The following is an 18,595-nucleotide window of genomic DNA, read 5'->3' as shown; positions in this document are numbered from 1 at the left end:
GGTGACATTTGTGGACGACATTTTCCCCTGGTGCCAGATGCTGCTATATATTGAAGCACAGGAGACCCGGATGCTGTAGATGTTGTTGTGATGGAGACCCAGCAAGGCGAAACGTGGTCTCAATCAACAAAGACTGGCTCTATGACGTTGACAGCACCAGCCAGACCATTTCTTTCAGAGATCGTGCAGCTCTTTTCAATCCATGTATCACAACGTTTGCGAGATGATAGTAGATCGAGAAGATTGGCAGTGATTGAAAAGAAGAAGAAGAAGTCGTCGGTGGGTGATACAATCGAAAAAGAAGGGAAGAAGCCAACAAGCAATGGAACTCTCAGATCCAGTCACTGAAATGTCGACTCAACTGGTCCATAAGGTAATGACTGGAGGTAAGTAGGTACCCAATCCAGCCAGCGAGCGGGCTGCTGGACCTGAATTACAGCGGATCCATGCGCTAACCGGCCGCTAATTGGCAATCGCTGAAGAGCCCCCCCAGCAAGGCAGCCAATAGCACGCCGCGATAGCGATAAGCAGATCCCTCTCCAGCGTACCAAGATCGCAGCCTCGTCTCGCAGTGACAACCACCTCTTTCATCCTCCTCTACATATGTGACATCTCGACGCTCGTTTCCGAATTCTTCAACAACCCCCCAAATTCCTCGGCAAAACTCAAGCCTCACACACAATGGCCACCAACGTCGTCCTAGAAACCTCAATGGTACACCACCAACCCCAACTCCCCCAAAGAAGAGAAGAAAAAAAAATGGTTCAAACAAAAGCTAACAGCTTCTGAAATCCTCAAGGGCAACATCACCCTCGAGCTCTACACAAAGCACGCCCCCAAAACGACCAAGAACTTCTCCACCCTCGTCCAGCGCGGCTACTACAACTCCACAGTCTTCCACCGCATCATCCCCGACTTCATGATCCAGGGCGGCGACCCCACGGGCACCGGCCGCGGCGGCGCCTCCATCTACGGCGACAAGTTCGAGGACGAGATCGACCCGTCGCTCAAGCACGCCGGCGCGGGCATCCTCAGCATGGCCAACGCCGGGCCCAACACCAACGGCTCGCAGTTCTTCATCACGCTCGCGCCCACGCCTTGGCTCGATGGGAAGCACACCATCTTTGGGAGGGTCAAGAGCGGCATGGGCGTCGTGAGGAGGATGGGCTTGGTGCCGACGGGCCCGGAGGATAGGCCGCTTGAGGAGGTCAAGATCTTTCAGGCGAGGGTTCTGGAGGCTGAGGATGAGGTTTGAATTTTTTTTTTTTTTTTTTTTTTTTTTTGATCCCTTGGGAAGAAGGGCGTTGGGTTTAGGTTTTTTTTTTTTTTTTTTTTTTTTTTTTTTCTTTCTTTGAATATCCGGATGGGGCCGGGTGTAGTGGTTTGAAGCACTACTGGGGCGGGATCTGGTGTCGTCATGTGTGTATCCTGGATGTGGATGTGGATGAATGTATATACTAGGTAATGCTTGCGGCTTCGCATAGACAGCACGGTATGGCGTTTGTTTCTTCTCATCTTTCTTTGAACACGAGATATCCGTTACAAGGAAGGCTTTTTGCATCAAGTTGGGCGCGTCACGGTGAAATCAATCAAACAGTAGACAACCATTAATAGTCCAATCACATGCGAGTATAGCATACATCAGCGCCGAGAGAAACAGTCAGAGTCATGTTACACAAAGAATCTCTTATTCACGCACATGCGGACTCGACTAGCCTAGGAAGCGTGAGAGGAGAAGTGAACAAGAGTCCAAGCAACTCGGTTGCAAACAAGACTAAAAAAAAATCAAGGTTGTTTTCCCCCAAACGCCAAAATTCCCGTTTTCCTCGGGATGCTGGATGTATCATCATCGTCTGTATATAAAAGCCAGTCAGCCACCCCAGTAGCGAACCCATTCCCCTCCGCGAGCTGCCAAGTCAAAATGCGAGGCAAGCAGCCTCAGGTTCGATTTCCCGTCCTCGTTTTTTCCTCTCTTGTATGTCTGGGAAGAAGGAAAGGGAAAGGGGAAGAATAACAAAGAAAGGACAAAAGAGGTGGTAGTACAGTGAAAAAAGAAAGAAAAATTTGCAATGGAGGTGAAGATGGATATCAAAACTTCAAAGGCCCTCCCGCTTCGAGTCTATCCCGTATCCAATCATCCGGCTACAATCAGGCAGAGCGAACGCATGTATAGTCTTCCAGACTCCTGGGATCTCGCGCCACTCGTTTCTTTTTTATTTTTGTTTTTTGTTTCTTGTGGAACGCTTCTTGTAGAACGCCTTTAGTGACGGCTTGCGGGCGGTGATGAGAGCGTTCCCGAAGACTCAGACTCTCCGTCCATGTCCCGGCCGTTCTTAGACATGGGCGAGGCAATCGTCGGCTTGGTCACCTTGAGCTTCTTGATGGGGCTCTCCGCCTTGGACTTGGTCTTGTTCAGCACCTTGGGCGAGGGCACGTCGTAGTCGGCCTTTTGCTCCTGGCTCAGCGAGCTGCTCTTGATCTTGTCCTTCTTCAACGGGGGCTTCGTATTCTTTATGATGACCCTCTTGGTCTGGCTGTGCTTGGACTTCTTCTTCTTGTGGCTCGTCTCCGAGTCGTCGTCGTCGTCGTCGCTCGCGTCTCGCTTCCGGGGGCTCTGCGCCCGAGAGGTCGGCGTCGGCGTGGCCTTCTGAGAGGGCGGGGGCGTCGGTTCGTTCTGGGAACCGCCGCCGTTGATCCTCTGAGCGGCTGCTCGACTGGCGTTGCGGCCGCTGTTGCCAATGCAGGACCCCATGTGATTATTCAGCCGTGTAACCAGGATGCATCGCTTGCATTTGCTGCACGTCGCGGAAGGGAACGAGAGCACGTTGGGCGGCCGCTGCTCGGGGGTGCCATCGGCGCCGTCCTTCTTGTCCATGTCCTTCTTCTTCTTGCCCCGTCCGGGGCCTGGTCCCACCCAGCTCTGGCCGTAGATGTCGCATCCAGGCTTCTCGATGAAGGGGTGCTTCTTGCAGTAGACAATCGTAGGGTCCGGCTTCCGGGCGCCTTTGCCGTCGGTGGGATAGAGCAGTCGCGGCAGATGGCATCGGGGGCACAGGATGTCCGTCGTCGTCTTGAGAGGGTTGCCCTTTAGCAGCACTTTGCCGTCTTCGTAGATTGCGGCGTCCGTCTCGATTCGCACATCGGGACCCGAGTCGGGCGTCGAGCTCTCTGAGGCGTCCGAAGCCAGCTTCTCCACCCGAATGGCCGCGGTCGTCGCCCTTGCCGTCTTCTCCTCTCGGTGTGTCTTCATCAACAAGTCGGACACGATGTTGAACAGCACGTCGTCGAGCACCGAATGCGCCTATGGGGCGAAGAGGCAGGAAGTTGTTAGCAGCCGCACCACACCAGAGAGATCGCTTTCGATGTCACGGATGAGATTGGCGATGCACGCAATGCAGCAGCATGGCCCTCGTCGACGAGAGACGCCAGCCGCGGCAGCGACAGCGACAGTGCGCAAGGCCCGCGCCCTAGGCTCCAAGCCCAGCCAGAGCAGTCGCTCGAGGCGAGGAAAAGGTTGGGAAACGGAATTGCAGTCAGGTCGCCAAACTCACCAGTTTATCCATGCTCCCAGCGTCATCGCGGGCACGGATGATGCCCGCCCGTCCCGTGGCCGAATTCATGATGTGCCGCGGGAAGCCCAGGATAAGGGGAGGAAGGGGGTTATAAAGGGTTTAAGGGTTAAAAAAAAAAAAAAAAAAAAAAAAGTTCCAGGAGCTGAGGTGTGTGTGAGCGTGTGCGTGCGTGCGGGCGTGCGTGTGTGTGTGTGAGCGCTCGGCTCTGTGCAACCTGGCGTCGTGTGATGGGATGACCGAGCAATGCCGGTGCGGAAAAGACGGTCCCGGACTCTCGCCCCCCGCTGATCTGACGGAAAGGCTAGGTAGACAGAGGCGATTCAGCAGGCGTAGCAGCGCAAGATCTCGAGTGCTAGTAGAGGCGGATGGAAGGCCGGAGAGGCTGCGGCTGGTGCTAGCATCAAAGTGGTTCAGTTCAGTTCAGTTCGGTTTGGTTTGTTTGGTTTGGTTGCGCCGCCGGCCGTTGGGGGTTTCTTTCGTCACTGTGCACTAATCATGCCGCTGGGTGACTCCGGGGGGGTTGGGCTGAGCAGGGGAAGGGCGATCTTTTTTTTTTTTTTTTCTCTTTCCTTGCTCTGCTTTTTTGCTGCTGATTGTCTCTTCCTGGCTGGCAGAAGATGGTGATTGTTGCAGTATTGTCCCTTTGAGAGCGCAGGATCAGGGCGACGGTTGGAAATGAGATGTCGGGCTTGTCTGACTCTGTCCTCTCGCCGGCGAGATTGTAATAATTGACGGGTTTGAAGAAGAGGAAGAAGAAGAAGAAGAAGAAGAAGACACAACGCGGGAGATGCTGTGCTGGCGCAAGAGCCGTGAAAGAGGGACGGCTCAGGAGTAGAGTAGAGAATGCAAAAGATGCGAACCGAGTGCAAAAGGTGAGTTGAAAGTGAAGAGTCGCGAATTTGAGAATCAAGCCAATGCGCCCCTCCGGCTGCCTTGGCCAGCAACTCAACGTTTGAATGGTAGGTGCTGACTCCGGTCTGAGTGAGGCGCCGCAAATTGGGCGATGCCGGCATGCCGCTAAGGTGCAGCGCCTCCAGCTGTTGGTAGTCGCTGGAAGCCCCCCCTGTAGCCCGGGTGTCATTTGCGCCTGTAGGGGCCTCTTGCAGCGGCTGGCTGCGTTCGCCGGCAGTTACAGCGCATGATGCTGGGGCTCCCTTTGTGTCTTCAGGCCAGGGCAGGTTGAACATACATGTAGTACATGTAGTATGAGCGCCTCACCTTGAACTCACATACATACAGAGGACGGCCAACCAGCGCCCCCCTTACATGTTCATGTGCAATGCAGTATTACCTACCTTACTCGACTCCATACCGACAGCCCAGCATCAAAAGCGACGAAGCCAAACCCGTCCACTTTCCAGATGGGTTCCCAGATTCCCAGATCCAGATACTACCTACCTAGATAGAGTGATAGATGCTCCCCCTGACTAGCCATGCGAGCGAGCCCGGAACGGTCCCCTGACGCAGAACATCCTATCGCGGATAAAGCCATCCATCAGATGGAATCCATTCATTGGATCTGGAATCCCTCTGCTAAGATGGCAGGGCAGCCTCAATTGAGACCCGTTTGCAGAAGTCCGTAGTAGTACTTCCGCCCCTGAAACAACAGTCCAGATCCCGGAAGAGGGAGAGAAGAGCCCTGAATCATTCAACTCCAGCTCATTTCCATTTCCGTACTTTCATATCTCTTCGACTCACTCTAGTATTTTGTGCCGGTTCTTCTCCGGTAGACTGTGTGGCTCCCTTTCTATTTTTGTTTGTACTATCTGGGCACTTGATGCAACCACATGCTACCGTATCCTGGTCGCCTTCTTATACATACACTGATCTCTTGGCGCCTCAACTCTTCTCCTCGACTTCCTTTCCATCCCACTCCATCGGCTGCAACTCTCCACAGTTCTTCGTAACTGCAACAACAATCGCACGACACCTCCAACTAACCGAGTTGCATCTCATCTTTACCATCGTTATCCTTTCCAGTCGTTATCCAACATGTCACTCCCTACCACGAGCAAACCGTCGCAAATGTCCATCCGATCCTTCTTTCAAGCCAAACCGCCACAATACGCTCCGCCGCCATCAAGCAAACAACAACAACAACAGTCTCTATCAACACCACCACCACCTCCTCCTCCTCAATCCCAGCCTCAATCGCAATCCTCGCCGTCTCCAGACCTTCCCCCACAATCCGCCATCCCTCAACCACCAACTCAATCAACATCAACATCTACAACGACATCAACACCATCAACAACCCCCGGCCGAACCCGGCGCCTCCCCCCCGAAGCATCCATCCGCCCCATCACGCCCGCCGACATCACCGCCCTCCGCCGCCTAAACTCCCTCCTCCTCCCCGTCAGCTACCCCGAGGCCTTCTACAGCCGCGCCGCCGACCCCGTCACCGGCCGCTTCTCCCGCCTCATCTGCTGGTCCCACCACCACAACAACACCTCCTCCTCCTCCTCCTCCAGCCACGATGACGACCCAAAACCCGTCGGCGGCATCGTCTGCCGCGTCGAGCCCGACATCCCCCTCCACGCCGCCGCCGCCGCCGCCGAAGGCACCCGTCCCCCGGCCGTGCAGCAGCAGCAGCAGCAGCAGCAGCACAACATATACATCCAGTCGCTCTGCCTGCTCTCGCCCTACCGCTCCCTGGGCCTCGTCGCCGCCGCCCTCGACGACGTCCTCGCCGCCGCCATAGCAGACCCGACCCTCAACGTCGCCTCCGTCACCGCGCACGTCTGGACCGAAAACGAAGAGGGCCTGCACTGGTACGAGGCCCGCGGCTTCAGGAAGCAGGAGCCCGCCATCAAGGGCTACTACCTCAAGCTCCGCCCGGACTCGGCCTGGCTCGTCTCCAAGCCCGTCGGCGCCTCCGTCCTCAGCGCCCTCCCAGGTTCTACTTCTTCTACTTCTACTTCTGCTGCTTCAACTTCTGCTGCTTCAACTTCTGCTGCTTCAACTTCAGCTACGCCGCCGCCCGCCTCTTCTCGCGCAGATATATCCGGCATCACGGCGGCCGTCATGAGCCTCCCGCCCATGTCGACAACGACAACGACGGCTGCCCAGGGGCCCCTCAGGCCTTCGGCGAGAGTGGCTTCAGGCAAGTCGTTCCAGAATCAGCGGCCCGAGACGGAGTGGAACGACCTCCCTGCGGACATGGCGCCGTCGCTGCTGGTCCCGCCGAGGAACGGGAGTGAGCCGGGCTCGGGCGCGAGCTCGAGGAGTAGCTCGACCGTGCGGAGGAAGAAGGACAGGGCGTATCCTGCTGCTGCGTTTGGACAATGAAGCGCATACTGCACCTTGAAGTTCTGATGCAATCATCATCATTGGTTAATATACGGGAGCAAGAGAAGTATAGAGGAAATAGAGCAGGTCAAGACAAGATGAATAGAGAAAACAAGACTCATACCATGAACTCAGTCAAATAGAGATAGACAGCAGCTTTCAGATGGAAAAAGACATGTCAATGAGCATCATTAGAGCCTTAAATTACACTCGTCTACCAGCCATCCCTTCTGCCGTCCACAGAGATGTATTCCCATCCACCCCCACCCCAGATTCCAAAACCGTCTTTGAATACTCCTCGCCGCAAGGACAGAAAAAGCCTTGATGTTCGTTGTTGTCCTTCCCCATAGCCATCACATGACAATCGTACAAAATAAAGTCATTCTCCCAAAACAGCAAAGAGACGCATGATACTATACACGAAAACTTTTTGGTCCACACACAGACACACAAAGTCCAAAGACGCCTCCTATGAGATATATGCTCCCGAATAATAGAGGGAAAAGATGAGACAAGAAAATATGAAGCAAGGAAATGTTCAGGCAAGAAGATGAACATTCCACAAGATGGCAATCCATTTGACGGACTGTCGCTCTCGCCTTAATTGCTGAGCTTGAACGTGCTACCGTATCTGCTCCACAGGAAAGCGGCGAGCGCGCCAATTCCGACACCGGCTGCGACGAGGGTTGGCAAGGACAAATTCGTCGATTCTTCCACTGCGACATGGTCAGTACCTTAAGCAAGAAGAGACGGGGCTAGAGAAACACTGCAGAGAAAGCAGAAAGCGGGGGTTGAGTGGTTCTGCAGAGGCAACATACCAGCATTTTCGAAAGGCAGAGACAGTCTTCGTCGAATGTCCCGTCGCAGGTCGGCAAGGAAGTCGCCGGGCTTCTCCATCTTCTGGGCTATCAGGGCAATCAGGGCGGCGCCGACGCCGCTGCCGTCCTTGGCGATGCCGATGCGAATCTTGTCCGCGCCGCTGGGGCCGATGCCCTCAATGGCGCGCAGGGCCTCGTAGATCATGTCCCGGAAGAAGGGGTAGTGCTCGACCAGGCTGCCGTCGACGCCAATGTCGATGAGCTCCTCTTCGGGGTCGTCCAGCTTTCCGGACTGGAGGACAATGGCGCCAATGGCGACGGCCGCAAGCCTGGCCGCTCTGCGGACAACAGCGCCGGCGACGGCCTTGAATGCCTGTGCATCCTCCAGCGAGGGCGTGTACACCTGGAGCGTGTTCTCCAGCTCTTGTCGGATGGTTGACAGCTCTGGCGTGTTGTCGGCGGCAGCCACGGACAGCACGGCAGTGTCCAGTCCCCACTGAGACAGGAGCCCGGACTGGGGGCTGACGTTGGTCGTCGTTGACCAGTCGTTGTAGCTGGAGTTCGTATCGCGGAAGAGGGACGCCTCGTCGTCCTTCATCATGTCGTTGATGGCCAGTCGCACAATCTCGCCCAGGAACATGCCAGACACACGCTTCTCGTACATCTGGATGCCCGGGTTGACACTCTCCCGGTCGAGCGTCTGATCCCAGACGGTCGACGGGAGAACGTTGAGCTCGTTGTCGAATGAGCCCCACTCGGTGTTGATGACCATTTCACCGGTCGACTTGTCGTACTCGCCCGGGATGGGCTTGGTGATGCTCGCCGTCTTCTCAATGTAGGCGCCGTTGGTTCCGGTGCCAAAGATGGCGCCGAGAAGAGAGCGATGCTTTCCGGCCGAGGTGTACGAGCGCGCCATGAGCGTGCCGACGGTATCGTTGACCAAGGCAGCCACCTTGACCGGAAGACCGAGCCGGTCAATCTCGTCTTGGAGGAGCTTGCAGACATCCTTGCCAACCGCATCTGGAATGTCAAAGCCCTTGGTCCACCGAATGAGCTTACCCTTGTTGATGCCGAGCTGCTGTACTGGGAAGCTGAATGTGAAGCCGAGGCGGAATATTTGCTCATCGCGGTAGCCCTCTGGGAAGCTCATGGTGCTGCGGCGGTGGGCGGCGCTTTCAAAGTGATCCCGGTGGTGCTCTCGAAGGAAGAGCTCGATCTGCTTCGCAAGGAAGGCAAAAAGATCTCTCGCTGTCTTGGCGACCATAAGGTTCTTTGGGATAGCCACTTTGTTGTACACCAGGTTGAAGGTGCTGTCGCCGTTTAGTGAGACGGAGCAGACGCGGAAATTGGTGCCGCCCAGGTCTACAGCAAGATAAATGCCCTACAAAAGAACAAGAGAAAAAAAAGAAGCAATTGGTCAGCTGCGCCATCCTCATGCGAAAACAGTCTGAATTGGGCGTGGGGGGAGATATAGTCTCTCTCTCACCTTCTCTGTGCCGTTGGGTACGGCGGTCACGTATGAGGGGATCTGGCTGAGGCTGGTTCCATCCTGCTTTAATCCCGCGTCTGCGATGCCGATGACGTTAGTGGTGAGCAGACGCAGACGAGCGGCCAATCGCTGCGACAAGACGCAATTGGAGATTGCAAAATGGAAATCGGCAATTGGGATGGGATCTGGGGATTGCGCTCACTGGCTTGCTTCAGAAACTCGTCGACATGGCGGTTGAGCTCCTCGTCCGAAAAGTCGAACTGGGCGACAACCCTGCTCGTGTGCTCGGCAAGGCCCATTGTGAGGACGCGCGACGTTGGCGGGGAGAGTGCGAAAGGCGGGTGTCGGGGGCAGATGCGCTCGTCGCGGACGGTGAGTTGCGAGGTCAACGAGGACAGCGGCCTGAGGAGTGCGGGAGGGAGATGGAGGAGAGAGAGAAGCTGGCACACCCACGGCGCCTGGACGAGGGCACAGGCAGAGTATATCTTGGCGTCGGCGGCCACGAGACGGAGCTAGCAGTTGTTCCCTGGGCGTTAGCGAGAGCCACAGTCGTGTGCGTGTGTGTGTGTGTGTGTTCGTTCAGGTTGTGAGCATCAGGTATGATGTGGGCTTGCAGCTCCAACTGCGTCCAACGACGGCCAGCACAGGGATCAGCCCCAGCTCTGGGGAGCGGCGCGGGGCGTTTGGCCGAGCTGCTCCATGCTTAGCGCAGCCTCCCAGGCCATCCAAGGCCATCATCCAAGGCCACCCAGGACCATGCTCGCAACCAGTGAGCGTCTCCCGCTGCGGCCGGCGAATCACGGCGTCGACGAGCCTCGTCTCCAGTTGCCCAGACTCTCCACCCGTCACACGCCGGAGCTGCTCCAGAGGCCGTGGGACAACCGGATTCTCCGCTGGCAATGATGACGGTCGCTGGAATGTTCCTGTCCCAGCCTTCCTTGGTTTCCCCAACGGGGCCCGGCCTCCACTGAGGAGTAGGCTGTTACGTCGAGATGGAGTAAGGCGGGCAATGAATGGGGGGGTTTCTTCCAGAACACCACGAGCTGGGAGGCCCGAGATGCCGGGAAGCGAAACAGAAGGGGGGAGGCAGCGCAGACTCACCAAGGACAGCATCAACAGTACGGATAGCAGCGGCCACGCACCATGGGCGCTACGTCGCCTGCTACCGCTCCTTCGCACCACCCTCCTCCTCATCCTGTCGCCGTCGCCATCGCGCCACAGGGCGCCGAGGCCGCGAACCTTGCCGGTAACGTGTGCAGCTAGCAAGTAATTTAAGCAATTGGACCCCAAACCCGGCCAAGCTTCTCCAATGTGCGTCATCACTCACAGTACATGCTCCCACTTACACCCTTTTCACTTGCTCTTACCGGGGATGCCCTCCGTGCAGAGCACAGGGCACAGAGCACGAAAGCACAGAGCACGGGAGATGATGAAGAGGCTCGCGAGCAGATTGGGCGTGGAGAGACAACGGGCATGGAGCCACCCGCATACGCAGCTGCGGAGCGAATGTGGCCCAAAGCTGGAGACGCTGAAGGAAAAGGGCCGTATACAGAGACCGAGGACCGTGGACCGCGCGTGTACCTCCTCCGTACTGCGGGCTGCAGACTTGGTATTACCAGCAGCCTCGTGGTACCTTGAGATTTCAGCGCCCGTTGTTCTGCTGCTTTTGCTGCGCGCAACGGTGCGAGAACCGCGCGATTTTTGGCTCTAGCTGGGCCGGCGATTCAGCGTCCCTTTCCGTGGCGTTCGTGTCAAGTGGTGCTGCGGACTGGCCCCTGTTGCCCATCTAATTTCCCCCCAAATGGCCCGAAAGTCGCGGGATGCAGGCACCGCGAGCCGCTGGCACGTTAAAACCGCCAAAGCCGTCCTCCTGGTCGATCACGACGCTGCAATGACACGGCCAGCTGCAAGGTTTCGCCGAACAGCCTTGCTGCTTGAGCCCGGGAACCCTGACGCGCTGCAGACCCTCGACCTCGGATTGCTGGGCGCAACGCAGACACTGACGAAGGATGATGCAGTCCGACCTTGATGCGTAGAATTGGCGAGACCTGGTATGAAGAGGCAGAGTGGGAGAGACGTCCAATAATGATGAAGCAGCAAAAACTTGATTTAGGCCCGAGAGGATTTGCGATTGCTTGGGCGATGACGATGCCTCCGAAGGAGATAGGAACGAGCAGTCAGAAGGTCGAATTCTCCGCCAGACAGAGACGTCGATAGGCAAGGCTTCGCTAGGGTAGGTAGATTAGGGGTCTTGTTGATTCAATGTCGATCGGCGGTACATGTATTCCAAGGCAAAGGGGGCCTACTCGCTTCAAACAGAATCACAAACGAGAGAACGAGATTCAGCAACGCGAACCAAGAGCCGTCTCACTTGGGGCCTTATATCATCATTGATGGCACAAGAAAGATGGGGAAACCTCCCCCAACGCGAGCAACCGGGCAATTGGCGCGGGGAAGCTGGTCTTTTTTTCAACGAGGCGGCTTGCCTGTTACCAGGTCTTTCAAAAGGCGGTATTGGCAGTATTGAACAGTTGTGACCCCCTGGCCCTCGCAGATTTTCTTTCTCCTCGAATGCATGTGGAGAAGGGGGCCGATAGCTTCATCCTTTCCTGAAAAGAGGCTGGATGAGCACTCGCTGGACAGAAGCAACCGTACGGTTCAGGACTTCGTACAAATACTAGGTAGGAAATGGAGCGGTGCTGGACCAGTGCTAGGCCAGATCGCAACAATGTCGGCAAGTGGACCTCCTTTCATAAGGTAGTCAGCGAAGCAAGACAACAGGCCAGATGTCCGAAAGCTACCCTAGCAACTGGCGTTTACATCTGTCTCGATATGACAAGATAAGCAGCCAACAAAAGGGCTGCGCAAAACAAGAAGACAGAATTCCGATGTTCGTCACCTGGTAAAGGATTAAGAAGTGGTGTTTGAGAAGGGCAGCCCAAGTTCACTTACCACCGCGGTCGAGACTGTGGGCGACGACGACGAAGATATTCAGCGGAAGTCTTAAAGCGCTGTAGACCCCTCCTCGCGCAGAGTCGTCGACGATGTTGCTTTTGATGAGGGCCATTTTCGGAAAATATGCACCAACACAGCCTTCAATGACACAGAAGGCCCAGAATAGCGCGTGTTCGTCCTCCAGCATGGTCGAAACAGCAAACGCACCAGATGCTATGGCATATACGAACATGAGTATGTTCAAGGCGCCGTGACTCGAATGAGAGGCAGTTCGAGTCGAAGCGATGCTAGATCCTGCCATCATGGCGCACATGAAACTCGAGAAGATGAGACCAAAGGGAAGGTCGTCCTGGTGTCCTGATTTTGCTCTTAGGCTCTTGAGGGCAGCAGACCAGAAGAACACGAATAGATACATTGTGCCTTCGAAACAGCAGGAGGCAAAGTTCATAGTCATGATCCTTGGATCTGTAAGTGCCGTAAGCACACTATGTTTCAGCTTCTGGGCTTCTGGGCTCTCCAACGATTTGGCCGCACTGCCATAGTTTTCTCGCCATGTCACCAAGATGAGGATGCTGGCCACGATGCAGCAGCCAAAGCTGGCGACATAAGGACCCAGTCGAGTGCCGGACCATTGAACAAGACCGTTTCCAAGTACACCAGATAATATTGCGGCGATACTGCTAGTCGTCGTCATGTTGGCGAGAATCCGGCCGAGAGGCACCGTGCTCTCGTCAATCTGCAAGTGATGATATTCGGTAATCATCCAGGCCTCAAAGGCACTAAACAGCAATGTCGTTGCAATGCCTCCAAACAGACGGCCGATATACAAGGCATTGAGGTTGCGGCTCAGCATTGTAAGACATGTGATACCGTAGCAGACGCAATAAGCGACACAGGCAGCTCGTCTGCCATAGCGGTCTGCAAGCTGTCCCACAAAGGGAGCACTTGCAGCACCCGAAACGAAACCTGATGCGTACAGAAGTGCGACTGTGTGTTCTTCGAGCTGCTTTTCGTACTTGTAGATCGCGTAGGTGTATGGTCCCTGTTGGGTTGTTTGTGTCAGGACAGTCTGCTGAGAACAAGGGGACGAACATACTTGAAGCCAATCTGCTGCAACCACCAGGGTGTAGACGAGGAGGAATCGTCGTTTGAAGCTTGTGGCAGCCGCTTCGGCTTGCTCATCTCGGGGGGCACCGCGACGGCGCAGTTTGCGATTTTGCGTGTGATGTCGATACATAAAATAGCACGAATTGGCCACGATCAAGGCGGCCAGGTTCACTCGATAGAAGTCCATTGTGGCTTGGTTAGGTAGTTCACCTCTTCCCCTTTCTTCATATCAATTTGGTTGTATTAATGGCGAGTTTGAAGAGCAGTTGGAGAATGCAAGTGATTCTTGTATGCCCAGGTCACAGTTGGAGGAAGTCATCATGCCTCTTCCCACGTCATTCTTTCCGATTCAGTCCTTGCATTGTGAAAGCCTGAACGGCTCCTTCGCGACTACCCTCTCGAATGAGAACCACTGGAACATAACGATAGGGTAGATAGACCCAAGGAAGGAGCTTGGGGCGCTCTCCAATTGCTCGAAGCAAGAGCACATGAAGTAGTAAGTACAACGTGCTACGTTTGGTTTTCTGAACCTCCCCAATTCAATATTATCGTCAGTATATGTTAGGTCAATGGCGTCACTCGTCACTTCCACAGAACCACTGGCGTGGCAAAGGGCAATGTTTACACTTCCATAGGTAGGTGATGGGATCGAATGGTAAAAGCATTGCTTGGACACTACTCATTGGTTCTAGTTGCTTCAAAATTGACGATGATAGGTACTTCAGCAGCAGAAAGGCAAGTTCACGATAAATGGCAGCAAGAACATGGGGGAAACCGCTGTGAATAAATGAAATAAATAATACCCTTTTACTGCAGCGGGAAAGAGCAACGTCACCTGAAGCAACTCGCAGAAAAAAAGAAAAAAAAAAAAAAAAAAAAAAAAAAAACGAGTCCTACTCCGGCAACACCCGACAATGAATGAGGCGAGGAGGCAGGCAAAGGTGAAAAGTGCAAAAAGATGCGGCCTGTGTGGATCGAACACACGACCTTCAGATAACAGGTGATTGAAGTTGGAACTTCAGTCTGACGCTCTCCCAGCTGAGCTAAGGCCGCAGGCTAATTGTTGAAATGATTGGCAGGACAAAATGGTACAAGTAGCGTTGAAGTCTGGATAAAACGGTGTGGAGACGATGAGACTTCTCTCGAGATTTTGACAGCCTGGATCCGCGGCAGTGGGGTGGAAGGCTTTATTAAGGCTCTGCGCCGGTCCGTTAATCAGACTGATTATATAATACCCGGCGGGTTAATTAGTAGCTAGGCTATAAAGCCCCCACCTCTCTCTATAAGAGAGGTGGGAATTTAATTTATATCTTACGCCTTTATATATTTAACTTTTATAACTTAACTGCATTATAACTTTATTAAATTAACTTAAATTAATGCTAAATTTTAATAATATATTATTTTACATCTTATTATTATTATAACTAATTTTAATAAGCTTTTAGTAAAGTATGCAGCTACTGCAGCGCATGCCTATATTAAAGGTAGGATAGTTACCTGCTAAATGTAAAATTCTTATTTATTATGCCTTTTTATAATTTATAAAATAGCTGCCCTCTTCCATATTAATAAAAGCCTTATAAAGAAGTATATTTAGCTTTTAAGGAATAATCTAGTATTATTAAAGGATAGAGGAGGCAGCGCGCCATTAGCCTTAATAAAGGAGAAAGAGATAGCTATTATTATATATATATAATATATTAAGGGCAGTACTTTTACCCTTATAAAAGCATGTTTAATTAACTAGGCTAACTTCCTTTACTATTATTATTTATCTTTACTAATTAAAGACCTGTTAAGATATTAGTTCTGCAGCTTTAAGAAGAGGCATCCTAAATTACATTTTTAAAAGGCTAAGATTAAGGAGATTTAGCAAGCTAGTGTAAAGCTAGACTTAGCTAAGCTTAAAAAGTAGTATTATAAACTTAAATGCGTTATAAAAGCGTTTTTTATTATCTTTACTAACTTTTAGAACTTTAATAAGACCCTGTTATAACTTAGCTAAATAAAGGGTCTTTTAAAGCTTATATTTATTTAAAAGAAGGTAAAATAATAATTAATTATCTTTTAACTAGGAAATAAGGAATCTTTAACTTCTGTTAATGCTATTAATGCTGCTAGCTAGGCTATCTTTTCCTTCCTTATCCTCTTTATAAAAGTTATACTTAAAGACTATACTATAGCTTCTATTAATAAAAATACAGTTATTATATAAATATTAACTAGCTTTAATAATAGTTAATAGGCCCTGCAGTGGCTATAATACTTTAACTATAATTCCTTTACCTTAAGCCTTAATTTTAAGGGCTTTATAGTTAAGAGCTAATTTAGCTATACAGCAGATATTATATAATTAACTTAAGAGGCATTAAAACTCTACTAGTAAGGCTATATTAAAAGAATAATAAAGATAATATACTATTTATTACTTATAAATAGTTTTTCTGCCTATAAGGATCCTAAATTTATATAATATTATAATCTATTTAATATTATTCCTTTTAAGCTTCTTTTTTATACTAGTTATTTCCTTTAACCTCTTAATATTAGTATTTATTAGTATTTTAAGCAGTAGTAGTAGAAGTTACTTTAAGACTTTATCCTAGCTAGCGGTATAAATATTATAAAATATAACTTCCTTTATTAGTAGGATAAGATATATAAGGCTGCCTTTTAGACTTGCTATATTTATATTAGATTTAAAAAGACTAGCCTTTAGCTACTAGACCTTAATATAGTATTATTACTACTATGCCTTAGTTAAAAAGACTAGTAGAAGCTGCTTCTGCTTAGTTTTATTACTAAGAATATAATCTTACTATAGTTTATAAAGAGGTTAGCTAAATTTATATAAAAGAAGCTTAAGATCTTAAGCAGCCTGACCTAGAAGGTTATTAATAATGCACTAGCTTATATTAACTATATAATTATTATAGACCTTTAAAATAAATATATTTAATAACTTTAGGAATATTAAATGCAGTAAAAGGCTTACTATATAAAGACTTACTGCTAGGTCTAAGGCATTAGTAATAGCGCTTATATAATTACCTAGCTTTATAATAAGATAGCTGCCTAATAGTAATAAGAAGCAGATATTAAAGCCTAAGCCTAGTATTATAACCACTAAGGCTAGATTTAATAGTAATAAGCCCTTAAAGCAGCTAAGACCTTATCTAGGCTATAACTGCAAGGCTGCACTACTGCTATTAAAAAATAGCATTAAGAAGAGGCATTCTAAGCCTATTTATAAAGTTAATAAATATAAAAAGAGAAGGATATAATAAAGCTTTATAAAAAGTAGTAGGATAAGGCTAATAATACTAAGCGGCATTATCTTTTAATAATAATGCTAAGGGATAACCTTTATAGCATCCCTGGTATTAAAGCTTAGGCAGAAAAGCATTTAAATAAGACTAAATTTAAGGAGGAAGATAATATAGAAAAAGAAGCTTTACAGTCTTTTAAAGCAGGCTATTTTATAATACTATTATCTAGTAGTATTAATAGCAGCAGTAATAATAAGGATAATAATAATAGTAATATTAAGATTATTATAACTTCTAGCTATATAATAATGCCTTTTATATAATATTTTAATATTCCTTAATTCTCTTAAATAGGCATGCTTAATAAGGAATGTAATTAAGAAATAAATAAGGAAATTAATAAGGATTTAAAAGTATTATAAATATAGGAGTTATTATTAAAAGACAAGCCTTTTATTATAATTACAGGGCGTAGAATTAATATACTGCATGCCTAGGCATATTCTTTTAAATAGTTTAAATTGCAGATTCTACCTTTTTTATATATTTAATTATAATAAAAATTATATTATAAAAAACTTTAAATACAGACTTATTTATATATTATTTCCTTTTTTTAAAAGTAATTAATTTAGTGTTATAGTAATGCAGTTAAGTTATAAAGGTTAGATATATAAAGGCATAAGATATAAATTAAATTCCCACCTCTCTTATAGAGAGAGGTGGGGGCCTAGTGGCCCAGTCATTAGTTAACCCGCCAAGTACTAGCTAGCGATCGCTTCGGGGCATATCTGGGCAGACTAGGTTGCTAGGGCAGGGACGGATTACAATGCGCAAGACTTGTCTGCTTGTGATCAGCTCTATAAATACTTTGGCCCAGTCACCAGCGCTTCAAGGCTTCATCCTCGTCTTGACCAGCACGTCTAATATTGCACATCATCTCCAATCTGCTTACTAAGGTAACGAGGCGCGCACGTTGCCTGTGGCACTTGGCTCCCGCCCCACCGTCCTGCAAAATTGATTGAGGGCTGCCCAAAACCCCGCCTTGCCTTGCCCAAAGGCCTGGAAGTCCTACCCGCCAAGAGCCAGAAGTCCTGGGCTAACAATCTCTCCGATGCCCCTACAGACGGAACAGGACAGAGGGGGGAGAGTGTGGGAGAGGATGTGGCACGTTGCATGTGCAAAGTCATCAATTGTACTTGTACTTGGCCGTGGGTATCCGACGCACCGGTAGCCTGAGGCCTCCATCGAGACGACTCGTTTTGACTCGATATGCAGTAAGGTATTTGGAAACAAGGTGGGCTGAACAATTGATGCCTGTCTCGATTGCGCGTGGCTTTGCCCCGCCACGATCAACGCCTCCACAGCCGCGATGTCATTGTCAGTGGCATGTCATGGAGAGCCGAGCACATGGACGGTGCGCACACGAACGGAGGGGTACGGGGACTCGCTCCCATGTCTTGTAGACGGCCTCTGCGATGATTACAACTGATGCAGCTGAATTTGTCCCGAACGCACGCATACAAGGGACAGAGGAAGAGAACATGCCACGCCCCTTTGCATTCTAGATCTGTCCCATCTTTACCTGCATCGCTAGCACCTGGCAAGCTCGTCGTTAGCCCCGCCACTTAACCGTCTCATTGGCACAAGCGAGCTCTCCGCTCCAATATCCGTGTTCCTGCTGCTGCTGATCGCTGGCCAACTTCCTCAGCCGCACGGCCTATAGCCAGAGTTGCATGTAAGGTTGTCGTTAGTAGTAGCAGTAGTCCTCGTACCTAGGTAGGTACCTAGTAGTCCAGGGCCTATGGAAGCCCCTGTTGGGGCACCCTGGCCTGGCTGTTACACGGGCACCATCCCTTGGCTGAAACACCACAGCTCGAGAAGAGCTGCACGAGCGAGCCAAGAGTCGATACCCGCCAGGTCTGGAGGAAGCAGCAAGGACAACAAGACAAAGAGAAAAATAAGCATTCAAGGACAAGAGAAGGACTGGCGAGTCGCGGAACGGAATCGAGCCTCTGCTCGCCTCCTCGTAGGGCCCCGGAATCGAGCAAAGCTAGCGCACCTGCGTTTTCGCGATACGGAGTGCATATGGTG

The 18,595-nt window shown here is 50.6% G+C and overlaps 5 protein-coding genes across 5 annotated transcripts; 2 read left to right on the top strand and 3 right to left on the bottom strand.

Moving 5' to 3' along the window:
- Nucleotides 1-681: 681 nt before the first annotated feature.
- Nucleotides 682-1,255, top strand: TRIREDRAFT_65997 (uncharacterized protein; the record flags this gene model as incomplete). The annotated part of the gene is made up of 2 exons (XM_006967492.1): nucleotides 682-714; nucleotides 800-1,255. 2 exons carry the CDS (start codon nucleotides 682-684, stop codon nucleotides 1,253-1,255), a joined length of 489 nt encoding a protein of 162 aa, XP_006967554.1.
- Nucleotides 1,256-2,260: 1,005 nt separating this feature from the next.
- On the bottom strand, nucleotides 2,261-3,620 carry TRIREDRAFT_65887 (helix-turn-helix domain-containing protein; the record flags this gene model as incomplete). Its single annotated transcript, XM_006967387.1, has 2 exons — nucleotides 2,261-3,301; nucleotides 3,552-3,620. 2 exons carry the CDS (start codon nucleotides 3,618-3,620, stop codon nucleotides 2,261-2,263), a joined length of 1,110 nt encoding a protein of 369 aa, XP_006967449.1.
- Nucleotides 3,621-5,564: 1,944 nt separating this feature from the next.
- On the top strand, nucleotides 5,565-6,860 carry TRIREDRAFT_80234 (uncharacterized protein; the record flags this gene model as incomplete). The annotated part of the gene is made up of 2 exons (XM_006967491.1): nucleotides 5,565-6,593; nucleotides 6,681-6,860. The coding sequence occupies 2 exons, from the start codon at nucleotides 5,565-5,567 to the stop codon at nucleotides 6,858-6,860; spliced, it is 1,209 nt and encodes a 402-aa protein (XP_006967553.1).
- A 735-nt stretch (nucleotides 6,861-7,595) lies between these two features.
- TRIREDRAFT_80231 (uncharacterized protein) lies at nucleotides 7,596-9,560 on the bottom strand (the record flags this gene model as incomplete). The annotated part of the gene is made up of 3 exons (XM_006967386.1): nucleotides 9,370-9,560; nucleotides 9,165-9,244; nucleotides 7,596-9,059 (listed from the first exon to the last, which is right to left on the bottom strand). The coding sequence occupies exons 1-3, from the start codon at nucleotides 9,464-9,466 to the stop codon at nucleotides 7,596-7,598; spliced, it is 1,641 nt and encodes a 546-aa protein (XP_006967448.1). The 5' UTR covers nucleotides 9,467-9,560.
- Nucleotides 9,561-11,983: 2,423 nt separating this feature from the next.
- TRIREDRAFT_109837 (uncharacterized protein) lies at nucleotides 11,984-13,416 on the bottom strand (the record flags this gene model as incomplete). Its single annotated transcript, XM_006967385.1, has 3 exons — nucleotides 11,984-12,066; nucleotides 12,120-13,164; nucleotides 13,219-13,416. 3 exons carry the CDS (start codon nucleotides 13,414-13,416, stop codon nucleotides 11,984-11,986), a joined length of 1,326 nt encoding a protein of 441 aa, XP_006967447.1.
- Nucleotides 13,417-18,595: the final 5,179 nt, after the last annotated feature.

The sequence above is a fragment of the Trichoderma reesei genome (genome assembly GCF_000167675.1).
Source record: "Trichoderma reesei QM6a unplaced genomic scaffold TRIREscaffold_17, whole genome shotgun sequence".
NCBI lineage: Eukaryota > Fungi > Ascomycota > Sordariomycetes > Hypocreales > Hypocreaceae > Trichoderma > Trichoderma reesei.
The sequence above is the reverse complement of the archived record's forward strand: the minus strand, read 5'-3'. Positions and strand labels throughout refer to the sequence as shown.